Source organism: Mus musculus, chromosome 3, assembly GCF_000001635.26.
Source record: "Mus musculus strain C57BL/6J chromosome 3, GRCm38.p6 C57BL/6J".
NCBI classification, from domain to species: Eukaryota; Metazoa; Chordata; class Mammalia; order Rodentia; family Muridae; genus Mus; species Mus musculus.
The window spans coordinates 37,080,863-37,097,284 of NC_000069.6; the positions used below are offsets into that span (position 1 = coordinate 37,080,863).

Below are 16,422 nucleotides of genomic sequence, written 5' to 3' on the forward strand. Positions count from 1 at the left end.
CTGAGCCAGTCACTGGACCTCTTTTCCCTCAGACCCTTCTCCATTTTTGTCCCTGCAATTCTTTTAGACAAAAACTATTTTGGATCAGAGTTTTTGACTGTGGGATGGCAAACCCCCTCCCTCACTTGATACCTTGTCTTTCTACTGTCGGGCATTTCATCTAAGGAGAGTCTCTCTCCTTCCTGGTACATCTAGAGGGTCCAGCCAACTCCTCCCTCCCAAGGTTGCCTGTTTCCATTCTTTCTGCTGGTCCTCAGGGCTTCAGTCCTGTTTCTCCCCCACACCCCAATACCAGATCATGTCCCCCTATTCTCCTTCCCCTACCTTCTCCCACTCAGGTATACCCCCCCCATTAACTGCTTCTCCCTTCCAAGTGGGATTGAGGCATCCTCACTTAGGCCCTTTGGCTTGTTAACCTTGAGTTCTGAGGATTATATCCTAGGTATTCTGTATTTATTGTCTAATATCCACTTATTAGTGAGTATATACCATGCATGTCCTATTGGGTCTGAGTTACCTCACTCAGAAATAAATCTTTTAAAAAGAGAGCACTGCAAGATATTTTAAAGTTAGAGATATTATCTTTGAATGATTAAAGTTATTGGAAAGTATAACATTATGTTAACACAAAGTAAACTTTATCTTACTTCACATCTAAATTAGATATTCTTATTCAAAGATAGCACCAGAAAAGCACAGGTTTCCAGTTATAAATTCCTCCAGTACTCTACTATAATTCAGCAGAGTATAAGCGGTGTATCCTTTGCTTTGAGACCCATTTGGGGTTAAATGATTACTCCACAGGGGCCATATGTCAGATATCCCAGAATTTACATTACAGTACATAACAATAGCAACATTAGTTATGAAGTACCAACAAAGTAATTTTATGGTTGGGGTTCTTACAACATGGGGAACTGTATTAAAGGATTAGGAAAGTTGAGCACACTGATCTAGACTGATATATCAAAAGAGAAAGAAAAAGGAAGGCATCAGATCCCCCTCCCCCCAAAACTGATCAACAATTCTGCTCTTCACAGAGGAAGAAGTAGCAGGAGGTTCAAAAAGGCCAAGAATGTTTCTGTATATAAATACATGAAGAGTGGGAATTGAGTGTTACTTCCCATAATATACACCAACTTTTGATTCTCTTAAACCATTAAACTTCTAACAGATTTTCATTATAGCAAATATCAAATCAAGTTGGAGTAAATTTCGTCCTCCAGCTTGAGCAGTTACTAGCATTCTGCTGCTCTTGTTTAATTTCTTTATTCTCACTGTTGCTCTTGTCTTTGCTGGAATATTTTAAAACAAAATGTAGATAGACCCGTTTTACCTGAAAAAGCATAAGTAGGTATCCCTATTAAGGAAAGAATTATATAATCTTAAAAATTATTACAGTGCTAGGAAGATGATCAAGTGTGCTTTCTCTGCAAGCATGAGGGCCTGCTTGCACATCCCCAGAACTCAAGTACAAAGCTGGACATGACTGCTTGTTCCTGTGACCCTAGCCTTAGGGAGTGGAGACAGCCAGATCCTGAGATCTCTATGGGCAGCTAACCTAGCCCAAACTGCAAGCCAAACTGCCTGTAAGGGGAGAACAGTTGAGGAAAGGACCCATCATCCTAATCTAGCCTTTGCATGTACACTGTCATACACACTTCAGTACACACACACACACACACACACACACACTATCTCTCTCTCTCTCTCTCTCTCTCTCTCTCTCTCTCTCTCTCTCTCTATTGTGGAAGCCCATAGGAGTTAACTCATTCTTGTCCATTTTTCTTTGATGCTGATGGAATTATCTGACTTTCTTAATGCTATCTCTAAAGTGTGAAGTTTTTCTCCTCCTTGGCATTGTTATACACTTTGTACAACCCCTAATGTTCCCTGTGCTGTATCTGTGCCTTTGGGTTTGTCTTCAACAGCACTAAGAAACAGTGTTGGAGATGGTGATGGTAGTAAGATAGGAGGAACTTAATGTGATAGGAAGAAGGGCAACAAGCTGACCCTTCAGAGCTATCTCAGGAAGGAAGAAGGAGCCTGGGAAAATGGGTCCTTTGCAAGATACGATAGAAACTCAGATGTGCAGTGCAAAGTAGTAATGAAGCAGTGATGCGTTAATATGAGGTACAGGGCAGTCCAGTGTGAGGACTTCTTGACGGGCTTAATTTTTCACTAGTTAAAGTTAGAAGATTCTTATCAATACCAAAACTGTTGATATACAGAGGCATTGCTCATGTTACATTTGATTGTAATACTCATTAAGATACATCTATAATAAGTTTTATTAACAAAGTTACAATGTTTATTTTAGGTACTTTTATAGACAGCTTCTGCTCTTCTATAGCAAAAATCCTGCTATGATGGAAAAGTCAATCTTTTGTACAGAACCAGCTTCTAATCTACTTACTCTGAAACAAAACATCAACCTTTACCTCTATATGAACCAGTTGCCGAAAGGATCAGCCCAGATTAAGTCACAGTTGTAAGTATTAGGGAAGTTGTTTTTAAAAACCAGTAGGATGATCACAGTAGAATGTTCTGAATCTCTTTCTCAAACAAAAAGGGTAAGCCCATGTGTGTCCATATTCTCTGTTCCCTTGAGCTGTTACCTTTCAGCTTCAGGGCACAACAAATCCACCACCACCACCAGCCTACCTCCTTTCCATTCACTCTGATCTATGACTATTTTCAAAAAATACTTGTGTGCCACCACTTTCTTTTCTGTGGTATTGAAAACTCTGCCTTGAAGATTTCTAAAGCTTTAGGAAATTATGGATCTATGTAATATTCATATTCAAATACAGGAGATTAAAAACTGTTGTATGGTCAAATGCCTTTGTTTTGATGAATACATAACATCAGGTAGGGTGAACTTTGAATAGTACACATAAGAACAGTGAAAAAGAAAAGCCTACCCCAGTCTGACCATCTAGGAATAACCATGGGTAATAGTTTTATAAAAATTCTAGGAATTTCTTTGAAAATAAGATGCATGGATAAATAAAATTCAAGAAAAATAACTTTAGATTTTATTATCATTTTACCATAGGTGAATTTTGAAAAAAAAATTCCCATTTCATAATTTTGTAGTTTTAAAACTTTTGTAACAGTTAAAATTTTACTGCACTTTATTTTTTAATTAATTTATTTTTATACTCCATATTTTAAAACTTTTTATATATAAGAACCTAGTTCTTAAAGTACAAGAATAAAAATTTTTGTTACTATCATTAATTTTTTGACATAGAGTCTCATGTAGCCCAGACTAAACTTGAATTCTGTCTTAGAGTTTTATTGCTGTGAAGAGACACCATGATCATGGTGTCATATAAAGAAAAACATTTAATTGGAGCTGGCTTTCAGAGGTTTTGTCCATTAACATCATGGTAGGAAGCACGGCAGTGTGTAGGCAGACATGATACTGAAAGAACCAAGAGTTCTACATCTTGATCCAAAGGCAGACAGGAAGAGATTCTTTCCACACTGGGCAGAGCTTGAGCACTAGGAGACCTTAAAGTCTGTCTATACAGTGACTTACTTTCTCTAACAAGGCCACACCTCCTAATAGTACCACTTTCCATGGGCCAAATATATTCAACCCCCTAGAAACTCATTATATAGCCAAGGCTGATCCTAAACTTTTTGGCAAGGGTAAGGGAGTTGAGATAGTATCCTACTATATACCCCTGACTGACGTTGAACTTGCTATGTAGACAAGACTGGTTTTGAACTCATGGAAATCTGTCTGCCTCTTTCTCCCAAGTGCTGGAGTTAAAAGCATGTACTACCGCTAGGTCTTACTATATTAATGGCCATAAAAATGTTGATAATAGGAAAATTGTGCTGAAGCTTAGTGTGTTGGTAAATTGTTATGCATTACTTTTTTGGGATGATGAATCCATTCCGACTTTTTTCTTTGTGCTTGCATCTGCTCATATTATCGGAATTAGGTGTGTACTGGCAAATTAAACCTGGTAGAGAACAATTTTTGAGAGCATGCACATTTTACTTTTAAGAATTTTATTTTTATTAAAGAAAACTTTTTTCTCTCTCTAGACGCCTTAATCCACATTCTATTTCTGCGTTTGAAGCCAATGAAGAGCTGAGTCTCCATGTGGCTGTTGAAGGCAAAATTTATCTTACTGTTTACTGTTCTGCAGACGGGGTTAATAGAGTAAACAGTATGTCCTCAAGTGACAAGCTGACAAGATGGGAGGTGCTTGGTGTACAGGGAGCCTTGCTGAGTCACTTTATACAGCCAGTTTATATCAGCAGTATACTTGTTGGTGAGTTTCAGCACATTTGGGGATATTTAGTGCGGGGGGGGGGAACCATGTGTGACTTACTAGTATATAACCAGCTTTTGCATACATGAGACTTGAATTAACAAGCACTCATCACTGTTGATGTAATTTTTTTTACTATTTTATTAGGTTCTTATACCTCTACCTCCCTTCCAACACTTATTCCACCCTATTTTCTTCCAGCCCCCCAACACTAGGTAGGAGAGAAAGAGGGTTAGAGGGGGAGGGGTGTAGACCTCTATAGGCCGCTTCCTGCTGGTTAGGGGAATTGGGTTCCTTGGGGGAAGTCCAGACTTCATCATTAGAATTCCCAGCAGTCCAACAAAATAGCAATCCAACAATAGCAAGTACAACAGCAAGCATAGCAGCAGAAACTAGCAGCAGCAGGGCAGTGGCTACCACAGGCCCTCTCAGGGCTCTCGCAGAGTCCTCTTCAGATTAAACGATCTGCAGCTGGCAAAAATGATGTCCCAGCTAGTGCATGAAGCAAACCATATCTGTGAAGTAGCCTCTTATCCCACACTTGGAGTTAAAACAAAACCATGTTCAAATAACATAAGAAATCAAAACTCTCACTACACATCATTGCTTTGTTGAGCTATTTGTTTTGTTGTCTCTAGAAATCATGCTTATTAGATGACTTGCATAATCTTATAGGAGGCCAAGAATTAACATACTAAACTGCTTTATTATTAGTCTTCTTCTGTCATAAACTTACAGCTTCATTTACCTGATACTGAACCCCATTTCTTTATGGAAAAGATACTTTTTTGAACCTCCTAAATCTAAAAGCTTATGCTGTGTCTTGTCTTCTCTAAGAAATTAAATGCCATTTCCCCCTTCTTCTCCTTACCTCATTTTAATATATTATGTTAATTCTTTTAACTGATCAAATGAGTCTGATTAATTGGAACACAACTGACAGATTATTCATTTCTTAGATAGAAGATGCTGTTGAATTTTGGATTTATATTTGAATGGCTTTCCAGATACCATCTCATTGAAAACCAGTTTGGGGATTTTCTTCTTTTAAGTTAGTATGCAAAGTAATGGGATTTGTTATGACATTTCATGTATACATGCCATTATACTTCTTTCTGTAGTTTTTTTTCTATGTAATAATTAGCACACACAATAGTGGAAATCATGGCATTTACATGCACCTATGTCATTGTACTGTGTTCATATCCATGTCTTATTACTCACTAACTGCATGCCCTTTTCTCTCCTTTCCCCTCCACTGGTCTCTGTTGGCTTTCATGGTGTGTGTGATTTTGTTTGTATACACTGTGTGCATGTACATATACATGTATGTATGAAAATTTAATTCTTCATATGAGAAAACATTACTAAAATCACATTGTACCTATATACTGAATTCCCTTCTCCCATTCATCTGTTTAAGGGTGCCTAGGCAGTTTTCATGTCTTGGGTATTGTGCTTACTGCTGTAATAAATGTGTGGATGTGAACTTAAGTCTGGGACACTTAGATTTCTTTGGGTATATACCTAGGGATGTTACAGCTAGATCATGTGGTGATTGCAGTTTTAGGGTTTGTTTTTTGTTTGTTGTTTTTGTTTTTTAGGAGCTTCCATTCTGACTTTCATAGTAAGTACATTCCTGCCAGCAATTTATCTTGTGTTTTTCTCTTTCTCAATATCCTCACCAGTATGTGTTGTCATTTGTTTCCCTGATGATAGTCATCCTGACTGGGTTAAGATGGAATCTCATCTCAGCCTGATTTGGTTTACACTTTTCTGAGGGCTAAGAATGTTTAACATTTTATGTATTTATTGGTCATTTGCATTTCTTTTGAGAATTATTTATTTTATCTGCTCATTTATTGCTCGGATGATTCAAGGAAATTTTGGTGTAAAAATGTTGAGTATTTTTAAGATCTTTATTTTTAAATTTCTTCTTCTTTTGTGTATTACATCTTGACTGCAGTTTCACATTCTTTATCTCCCTGCTAATCTCTTCTCTCTACTTCCCTTATCTTCCAAATCCACCCCACACCTTCATCTATCTCCTCAGAAGGGAATAGGCCTCCTAAGGACATCAACTAAATAAGAAGCTGCAATAGATCAGGCACATACCTTCACATCAAGGCTGCACAAGGCAACCCAGTAGGAAGAAAGGGTCTCATAAGTGGGCAAGAGAGTCAGAGACAGTCCCCACTCAAACTTATTATTCCCAGAAGAGCACCAAGCTACAGAAACATAACATATATGTAGAGGACCTAGATCAGACCCCTACAGACTTCCTGATCTCTGTGAGCCCCCATGAGTCCCAGTCAGTTGATTCTGAGGGCCATGTTTTTATGGTGTCCCTGAGTTCTCTGGCTCCTCCAATCCTCTCCTCCGACCTCCACCAAGACTCTCCAAGATCTACCTAATGTTTTTCTGCTGGACTGTGTATCTGCGCCCATCAGCTATTGAATATAGTCTCTCCAGGCAGGACAAACTTGCAGGTTGAAGGTTTTGTGGCTGCACAGGTGTACCAGTGCTCCCATATGTGTGCCTAGTTATAGAAGATGGCTGATTCCAGCATTTAGGAATCTATGTTTTCAGAGTATTCCCTAATGAGCTTTGGTTTCACCTCCTAATTATATTAATTAGATTATTTTGATTACTTTGGTAAAGAGTTTATTAATCTAGTTTATATTTTCAAAGAACTTACCTACTCTTTGTTTTGATCCTTGTATTGCTTCTTTGTATTTTTTTCACTTTTTTATTTTATTAGATATTTTCTTTATTTACATTTCAAATGCTATCCTGAAAGTTCCCTATACCCTCCTCACCCCCCACCCCCCGCCCTGCTCCCCTACCTACCCACTCCCACTTCTTGGCCCTGGCATTCCCCTGTACTGAGGCATATAAAGTTTGCAAGACCTAGTGGCCTCTTTTCCCAATGATGGCCAACTAGGCCATCTTCTGCTACATATGTAGCAAGAGACAGGAGCTCTGGGGGTATTGGTTAGTTCATATTGTTGTTCCACCTGTAGGGTTGCAGACCCCTTCAGCTCCTTGGGTACTTTCTCTAGCTCCTCATTTGGGGGCCCTGTGTTCCATCCTATAGATGACTGTGAGCATCCACTTCTGTATTTGCCAGGCACTGGCATAGCCTCACGGGAGACAGCTATATCAGGGTCCCTTCAGCAAAATCTTGCTGGCATATGCTATAGTGTCTGTGTTTGGTGGCTAATTATGGGGTGGATCCCTGGGTGAGGCAGTCTCTGGATGGTCCATCCTTTCATCTCGGCTCCAAACTTTGTCTCTGTAACTCCTTCCACAGGTATTTTGTTCACTAATCTAAGGAGAAATGACGTATACATATGTTGGTCTTCTTTCTTCTTGATTTTCTTGGGTTTGCAAATTGTATCTTGGGTATTCTAAGTTTCTGGGCTAATATCCACTTATCAGTGAGTGCATATTAAGTGGTTCTTTTGTGATTGGGTTACCTCACTCAGGATGATATCCTCCAGATCCATCCATTTGCCTAAGAATTTCATAAAGTGAATGACCTTTTCATACTTAATATTCACACATGTAAAGTATATTTGTAGTATGAAGCCCTGAAAGTAACATTGCAAGTCAAAGATATGCAGTTCTGTAAAATATTTCAGAGAGTCCCTGGTGTGCCTTGCCACTGATTATGGGTGAGTGTGCCTGCTTACTCAGACCCACACTCATGCTTTCCTCATACACTCCATGGAGAACTGCTACTCGATGCTTGTTTAGATTCCATTGTTGACTGATGTTCTTACTATCTATTCAGTATGAATCCATTTGATTCCTTTTTTCAAGGAATAGGTCATCATCTAAGCCTGTGTTAAAAGTGTCAGTGGAGTAGAGTATAGGAGTGAGCACAACCAATTGTGGTAAACGGCTCCAGTTCTTCCTAAATGTCTTCCTTTACATAATTGATCTTTGGTTCACTTTTAATTCTATAACAAGGAACATTACAGATTAAATCTAAATCTTTGAAAATAACTTTATCTCCTTTCTCTTAAGTCTTATGGAATGTTAGAATTCCTTTTAAAATAAGTTTGAGATTACATTTTATTGTGTTTGTATTCATATGTCACACTATATATGTACATGTGGAGGTCAGAAAGCAACTTGGGAGGAGTAGGTTGTCTCCTTCCACTATGTGGGATCTGGATCAGACTCAGTAAGAGTCATGTCAGTGACCCTACAATTCTTTTTTCTTTTTTCTTTTTTCTTAGATATTTTCTTTATTTATATTTCAAATGTTATCCCCTTTCCTGGTTTCCCCTCTGAAAACTCCCTATTTCTTCCCCCTCCCCCTGCTCACCAACCCACCCACTCACGCTTCCTGGCCCAGGCATTCCCCTATACTGGGGCATAGAACCCTCATGGGATCAAGGACCTCTCCTCCCATTGATGACTGACTAGGCCAACCTCTGCTACAATGCAGCTAGAGTCATGAGTCCCACCATGTGTTTTCTTGGGTTGGTGGTTTAGTCCAAGGGAGCTCTGGAGATACCAGTTAGTTCATACTGTTGTTCCTCCTAGGGGGCTACAAACCCCTTCTGCTCCCTGTGTCCTTTCTCCATCTCCTTCATTGGGGATCCTGTGCTCCATCCAATGGATGATTGTGAGCATCCACTTCTGTATTTGCCAGGCACTGGCAGAGCCTCTCAGGAGACAGCTACACCAGGCTCCTGTCAGCGAGCTCTTGTTGGCATCCACAATAGTGTCTGGGTTTGGTGGTTGTATATGGGATGGATTCTCAGGTGGGGCAGTCTCTAGATGGTCATTCCTTCAGTCTTTGCTCCAAACTTTGTCTTTGTAACTCCTTTGATGGGTATTTTGGTCCCCCTTCTAAGAAGGATCGAAGTATCCACACTTTGCCTTCTTCTTGAGCTTCATGTGTTTTGCAAATAGTATCTTGGGTATCCCGAGCTTCTGGGCTAATATCCACTTACCAGTGAGTGTATATCATGTGTGTTCTTTTGTGATTGGGTTACCTCACTCAGGATGATATCCTCCATTTGCCTAAGAATGTCATAAATTCATTGTTTTTAATAGCTGTGTAGTACTCCATTGTGTAAATGTACCACATTTTTTGTATCCATTCCTCTGTTGAGGGACATCTGGGCTCTTTCCAGCTTCTGGCTATTATAAATAAGGCTGCTGTGAACATAGTGGAGCATGTTTCCTTATTACAAGTTGGAGAATCTTCTGGGTATGTGCCCAGGAGCAGTATTTCTGGGTCCTCAGGTAGTACTATGCCCAATTTTCTGAGAAACTGCTAAACTGATTTCCAGAGTGATTATACCAGCTTGCAATCCCACCAGCAATGGAGGAGTGTTCCTGTTTCTCCACACCTTGCCAGCATCTGCTATCACCTGAGTTTTTCTTCTTAGCCATTCTGACTGGTGTGAGATGAAATCTCAGGTTTGTTTTGATTTGCATTTCCCTGATGACGAAGGATGTTGAACAATTTTTTTAGGTGCTTCTCAGCCATTCGGTATTCCTCAGTTGAGAATTCTTTGTTTAGCTCCCTACAATTCTTTGTATTGATTCTTCTAAGCCTATGTTAACTTAGAATATGAATACAAAGAACAGTATATTGAAAACTTCATTTTAGCTTTGGAAAGGTTTTGAGAGTCTTTGATAGGAGATTTAGGTTTAAACAAAGGACAGAAGGCATGCATGGCTTACCATCCCTGCTGCAATCTGTCCCATTCATCTGGTGTCAGTTCTAGTTTCTCCTGCAAGATTGTCTGACAAGTTGTCAAAACAGTATGAAATCTCTTCCTGAGAGACAACCCCCACCCTTCCTCTGGCTCCCACCAGGATCCCAGTCTTTTCCAATTTCTTGGCATTCATCATTTTAGTTGTCTGATAGCCAAAGTGAGTGGCTCTAGTGGCTCTTCAGAATACATTTACTCTCCTCAGCAGTATTAGGAGAATACAAAGCTCTTTGTACTGTTCATTTTGTTAACCAAAAATGGTATTCTTTGAATTGCTTTCTGTACCGAAATTGGAACATTGTGGTCCTATAGTGGTTTTAATGTGTGGCCATTAGGTATAGTAAATTAAGTGACTTATGCTGAGAACCAGACTTATTTGATCCTCCAGTGCTGATTTCATGCTGAAGCCAGAAAATTAAGATAAAATGAGCAGGTTTTTTTTCTGGCAGAACTCTGTAAAAAGTACCATTCCTTTGTGGGTCAATACTGGTTCTTTGCTTCTTTAATTTGTTTTTTATTTTATGTATTAGGTATTTTGCTTGCATGTGTGTCTGTGTACCATGGACTTGCAGTGTCTGAAGAAGCCAAAGGAGGCCATCAGACCTTCTGGTACTGAAGTTACAAAAGGTTATGAGCCACTATGTGTGTGCTGGGAAGAACAGTCAGTACTTTTAATCCTGAACCATTTCTCTGGCCCTCAGTTCTTTGCTTTTATTCACTAGTATTACTTCATTATTTCCTTTTTGAGCCTTTTAAAATGGAAATGTTGTTATTATGTGATACTGATTTGGTAAAATATATGGAGGTAGCTACTAAGAGGATAGATGTAGGATAGAGAAAATTAAAGGAGAAGTGAGCTTTAGATTGGTTACAGTTAACCCATTGTCATTAGTTTTCTTTTGTTTTTTAACACAACCTTTTGATCTTAAATTCCTGAGTGTATTTTGTTTTTTCTTTCTAGGTGATGGGAATTGCAATGACACAAGAGGCTTAGAAATCGCAATAAACCAGCGTGTTGATGACGCACTCACATCAAAACTGCCCATGTTTTACTTGGTCAACAGACCTCATATTAGCTTAGTGCCCACCGCATATCCTCTGCAGATAAACTTGGACCATAAATCACTCAGTTTGAATTGGGCACAAGGGGACAATTCTTTGGAGATTGTGGATGGCCTAAATGGGAAGATTACTGAAAGGTTAGAATTACTACTCTCTCTTAAAAAAACATTGAAAGAAAAAAATCATATATTAAGCAAAAGAAGGTATTTTATTGAAATATTAAAATACAAAGCTCAACATTTTTACATATTACTTATTGAATTTTGAACAATTTTTATTGAGTGTGGCCAGTTGCTAGCATCATATTCATTATAAATTCCTGTGAGGTTAGAGCAGTTATATTAAAGGGGTAAAGCCAACATTCAAACCCAAGGAATCTGTCTCTGGACCCTGTGTTTATTAAAGCATCATCTTGTAGTAATATCATAGAATTTGTTCTTTAAATTTGAATTTCTGGATCTGGGATGAGGAATCTGCATTTTTCACAATCTATCCAAAATATTATGAACACATAAATCTAAAATCTATTGTAACATGTTATGCTGCTTTCTATTATGATAGCCATGGAAGTTGCATGTAATTTTCTAGTATTTTTCTAGTTCATCCCTATAGTAAGGATTCCAAACTGGAATTCTTATCTATACGTTTTATTTCTAAAGGCATTTTTTAAAATAAATTCTATACCTTTTAGATATTTTTGATAATATTTTTTGTAATATTCCTGCAATTTACTATTGAATAAAAATAAGAACTTTGGGGGGTAGCTAGGGCGCGGAGTCGGCTGACACCTGCAAGCTACCCACAAGACCCGCCACGGGATCTTAAGACCTCTGGTGAGTGGAACACAGCTGCTGCTCCAATCCAATCGTTAGGGACCTGAGACTGCATTAATTAGAGAAACAGAAAACCCAGCCTAATCAGGGGCACAAGTCTCTTCCGGTCTACACAAGCACCGGGATACCTTGGGCGTGTAGTCTGCAGACACCCGTAAGGTATACACAGGACTCACCACTGGATCTTAAGACCTCTGTGAGTGGATCACAACTTCTGCCAGGAAACAGGTTTGAACACCAGATATCTGGGCACCTTCCTGCAAGAGGAGAGCCTACCTGCAGAGAGTACTCTGAACACTGAAACTCAGGAGAGAGCTAGTCTCCCAGGTCTGCTGATAGAGGCTAACATAAACACCTGAGGAACAAGATCTAACCAGAGACAACTACAACAACTAACTCCAGAGATTACCAGATGGCGAAAGGCAAACGTAAGAATCTTAATAACAGAAACCAAGACCACTCACCATCATCAGAACGCAGTATTCCCACCCAACCCAGTCCTGGGCACCCCAACACACCCGAAAAACTAGACCCGGATTTAAAAGCATATTTCATGATGATGGTAGAGGACATCAAGAAGGACTTTAATAACTCACTTAAAGAAATACAGGAGACCACTGCTAAACAGGTAGAAGACCTTAAAGAGTAAGCACAAAAATCCCCAAACGGGTGATGGAATTGAATAAAACCATCCAAGACCTAAAAAGGGAAGTAGACACAATAAAGAAAACCCAAAGTGAGGCAACGCTGGAGATAGAAGCCCTAGGAAAGAAATCTGGAGCCATAGATGCAAGCATCAGCAACAGAATACAAAAGATGGTAGAGAGAATCTCAGGTGCAAAAGATTCCATAGAGAACATCTGCACAACAATCAAAGAAAATACAAAATGCAAAAAGAGCCTAACTCAAAACATCCAGGAAATCCAGGACACAATGAGAAGACCAAACCTAAGGATAATAGGAGTAGATGAGAATGAAGATTTTCAACTCAAAAGACCGGTAAATATTTTCAACAAAATTATAGAAGAAAACTTCCCAAACCTAAAGAAAGAGATGCCCATGAACATACAAGAAGCCTACAGAACTCCAAATAGACTGGACCAGAAAAGAAATTCCTCCTGACACATAATAATCAAAAGAACAAATGCACTAAATAAAGATAGAATATTAAAAGCAGTAAGGGAAAAAGGTCAAGTAACATATAAAGGAAGGCCTATCAGAATTACACCAGACTTTTCACCAGAGACTATGAAAGCCAGAAGATCCTGGACAGATGTTATACAGACCCTAAGAGAACACAAATGCCAGACCAGGGTACTATACCCAGCCAAACTCTCAATTACCATAGATGGAGAAACCAAAGTATTCCATGACAAAAACCAAATTCACACATTATCTTTCCACGAATCCAGCCCTTCAAAGGATAATAACAGAAAAAAACAAAAACAATACAAGGATGGAAACCACACCCTAGAAAGAGCAAGAAAGTAAACCCTCAACAAACCAAAAAGAAGACAGCCACAAAAACAGAATGCCAACTCTAAAAACAAAAATAATAGGAAGCAACAATTACTTTTCTTTAATATCTCTTAATATCAATGGACTCAATTCCCCAATAAAAAGACATAGACTAACAGACTGGCTACACAAACAGGACCCAACATTCTGCTGCTTACAGGAAACCCATCTCAGGGAAAAAGAGAGATACTACCTCAGAATGAAAGGCTGGAAAACAAATTTCCAAGCAAATGGTCTGAAGAAACAAGCTGGATTAGCCATTCTAATATCAAATAAAATCGACTTCCAACCCAAAGTTATCAAAAAAGACAAGGAGGGACACTTCATACTCATCAAAGGTAAAATCCTCCAAGAGGAACTCTCAATTCTGAATATCTATGTTCCAAATGCAAGGGCAGCCACATTCATTAAAGAAACTTTAGTAAAGCTCAAAGCACATATTGCACCTCACACAATAATAGTGGGAGACTTCAACACACCACTTTCATCAATGGACAGATCGTGGAATCAGAAACTAAACAGGGACACAGTGAAACTAACAGTAGTGATGAAACAAATGGATTTAACATATATCTACAGAACATTTTATCCTAAAACAAAAGGATATACCTTCTTCTCAGCACCTCATGATACCTTCTCCAAAATTGACCATATAATTGGTCACAAAACAGGCCTCAACAGATACAAAAATATTGAAATTGTCCCATGCATCCTATCAGACCACCATGGACTAAGGCTGATCTTCAATAACAACATAAATAATGGAAAGCCAACATTCACGTGGAAAATGAACAACACTCTTCTCAATGATACCTTGGTCAAGGAAGGAATAAAGAAAGAAAGTAAAGACTTTTTAGAGTTTAATAAAAATGAAGCCACAACATACCCAAACTTATGGGACACTATGAAAGCATTTCTGAGAGGGAAACTCATAGCTCTGAGTGCCTCCATAAAGAAACTAGAGAGAGCACACACTAGCAGCTTGACAACACACCTAAAAGCTCTAGAAAAAAAAGGAAGCAAATTCACCCAAGAGGAGTAGACAGCAGGAAATAATCAAACTCAGGGGTGAAATCAACCAAGTGGAAACAAGAAGAACTATTCAAAGAATCAACCAATCGAGGAGCTGGTTCTTTGAGAAAATCAACAAGATAGATAAACCCTTAGCCAGACTCACTAGAGGGCACAGGAACAGCATCCTAATTAACAAAATCAGAAGTGAAAAGGGAGACATAACAACAAACCCTGAAGAAATCCAAAACACCATCAGATCCTTCTACAAAAGGCTATACTCAACAAAACTGGAAAACCTGGAAGAAATGGACAAATTTCTAGACAGATACAAGGTACCAAAGTTAAACCAGGTTCAAGTTAACAATCTAAACAGTTCCTTATCCTCTAAAGAAATAGAAGCATTCATTAATAGTCTCCCAACCAAAAAAAGCCCAGGACCAGATGGGTTTAGTGCAGAGTTCTATCAGACCTCCAAAGAAGATCTAATTCCAGTTCTGCACAAACTATTCCACAAAATAGAAGTAGAAGGTACTCTACCCAACTCATTCTATGAAGCCACAATTACTCTGATACCTAAACCACAGAAAGACCCCGCAAAGATAGAGAACTTCATACCAATTTCCCTTATGAATATCAATGCTAAAATACTCAATAAAATTCTTGATATCTGAATCCAAGAACACAATAAAACAATCATCCATCCTGACCAAGTAGGTTTTATTCCAGGGATGCAGGGATGGTTTAATATACAGAAATCCATCAACGTAATCCATTATATAAACAAACTCAAAGACAAAAACTACATGATCATCTCGTTACATGAGGAGAAAGCATTTGACGAAATCCAACACCCATTCATGATAAAAGTCTTGGAAAGATCAGGAATTCAAGGGCCATACCTAACCATGATAAAAGCAATCTACAGCAAACCAGTAGCCAACATCAAAGTAAATGGTGAGAAGCTGGAAGCATTCCCACTAAAATCAGGGACTAGACAAGGCTGCCCACTTTCTCCCTATCTATTCAACATTGTACTTGAAGTCCTAGCCAGAGCAATTCGACATAAAAAGGAGATCACGGGGATACAAATTAGAAAAGAAGTCAAAATATCACTTTTTGCAGATGATATGATAGTATATATAAGTGACCCTAAAAATTCCACCAGAGAACTCCTAAACCTGATAAACAGCTTCTGTGAAGTAGCTGGATATAAAATTAACTCAAACAAGTCAATTGCCTTTCTCTACACAAAGAATAAACAGGCTGAGAAAGAAATTAGGGAAACAACACCCTTCTCAATAGTCACAAATAATATAAAATACCTTGGTGTGACTCTAGCTAAGGAAGTGAAAGATCGGTATGATAAGAACTTCATGTCTCCGAAGAAAGAAATTAAAGAAGATCTCAGAAGATGGAAAGAATTCCCATGCTCATGGATTGGCAGGATCAACATTGTAAAAATGGCTGTCTTGTCAAAAGCAATCTACAGATTCAATGCAATCAACATCAAAATTCCAACTCAATTCTTCAACGAATTAGAAAGAACAATCTGCAAATTCATCTGGAATAACAAAAAACCTAGGATAGCAAAAACTCTTCTCAAGGATAAAAGAACCTCTGGTGGAATCACCATGCCTGACCTAAAGCTTTACTACAGAGCAATTGTGATAAAAACGGCATGGTACTGGAATAAAGACAGAAAAGTAGACCAATGGAATAGAATTGAAGACCCAGAAATGAACCCACACACCTATGGTCACCTGATCTTCGACAAGGGAGCTAAAACCATCCAGTGGAAAAAAGACAGCATTTTCAACAAATGGTGCTAGCACAACTGGTGGTTATCATGTAGAAGAATGTGAATTGATCCATTCCTATCTCCTTGTACTAAGGTCAAATCTAAGTGGATCAAGGAGCTCCACATAAAACCAGAGACACTGAAACTTATAGAGGAGAAAG

The 16,422-nt window shown here is 38.7% G+C and overlaps 1 protein-coding gene across 1 annotated transcript in view; it reads left to right on the top strand.

The window, feature by feature from the left end:
* Window positions 1-16,422, top strand: part of Adad1 (adenosine deaminase domain containing 1 (testis specific)) — a 47,857-nt gene that overhangs the window by 17,207 nt on the left and 14,228 nt on the right. The window contains exons 8-10 of the mRNA NM_009350.3: window positions 2,321-2,491; window positions 4,066-4,295; window positions 10,998-11,235. Of these exons, the coding sequence (NP_033376.2) occupies window positions 2,321-2,491; window positions 4,066-4,295; window positions 10,998-11,235 (639 nt within the window). The remainder of the gene's footprint in view (window positions 1-2,320; window positions 2,492-4,065; window positions 4,296-10,997; window positions 11,236-16,422) is intronic.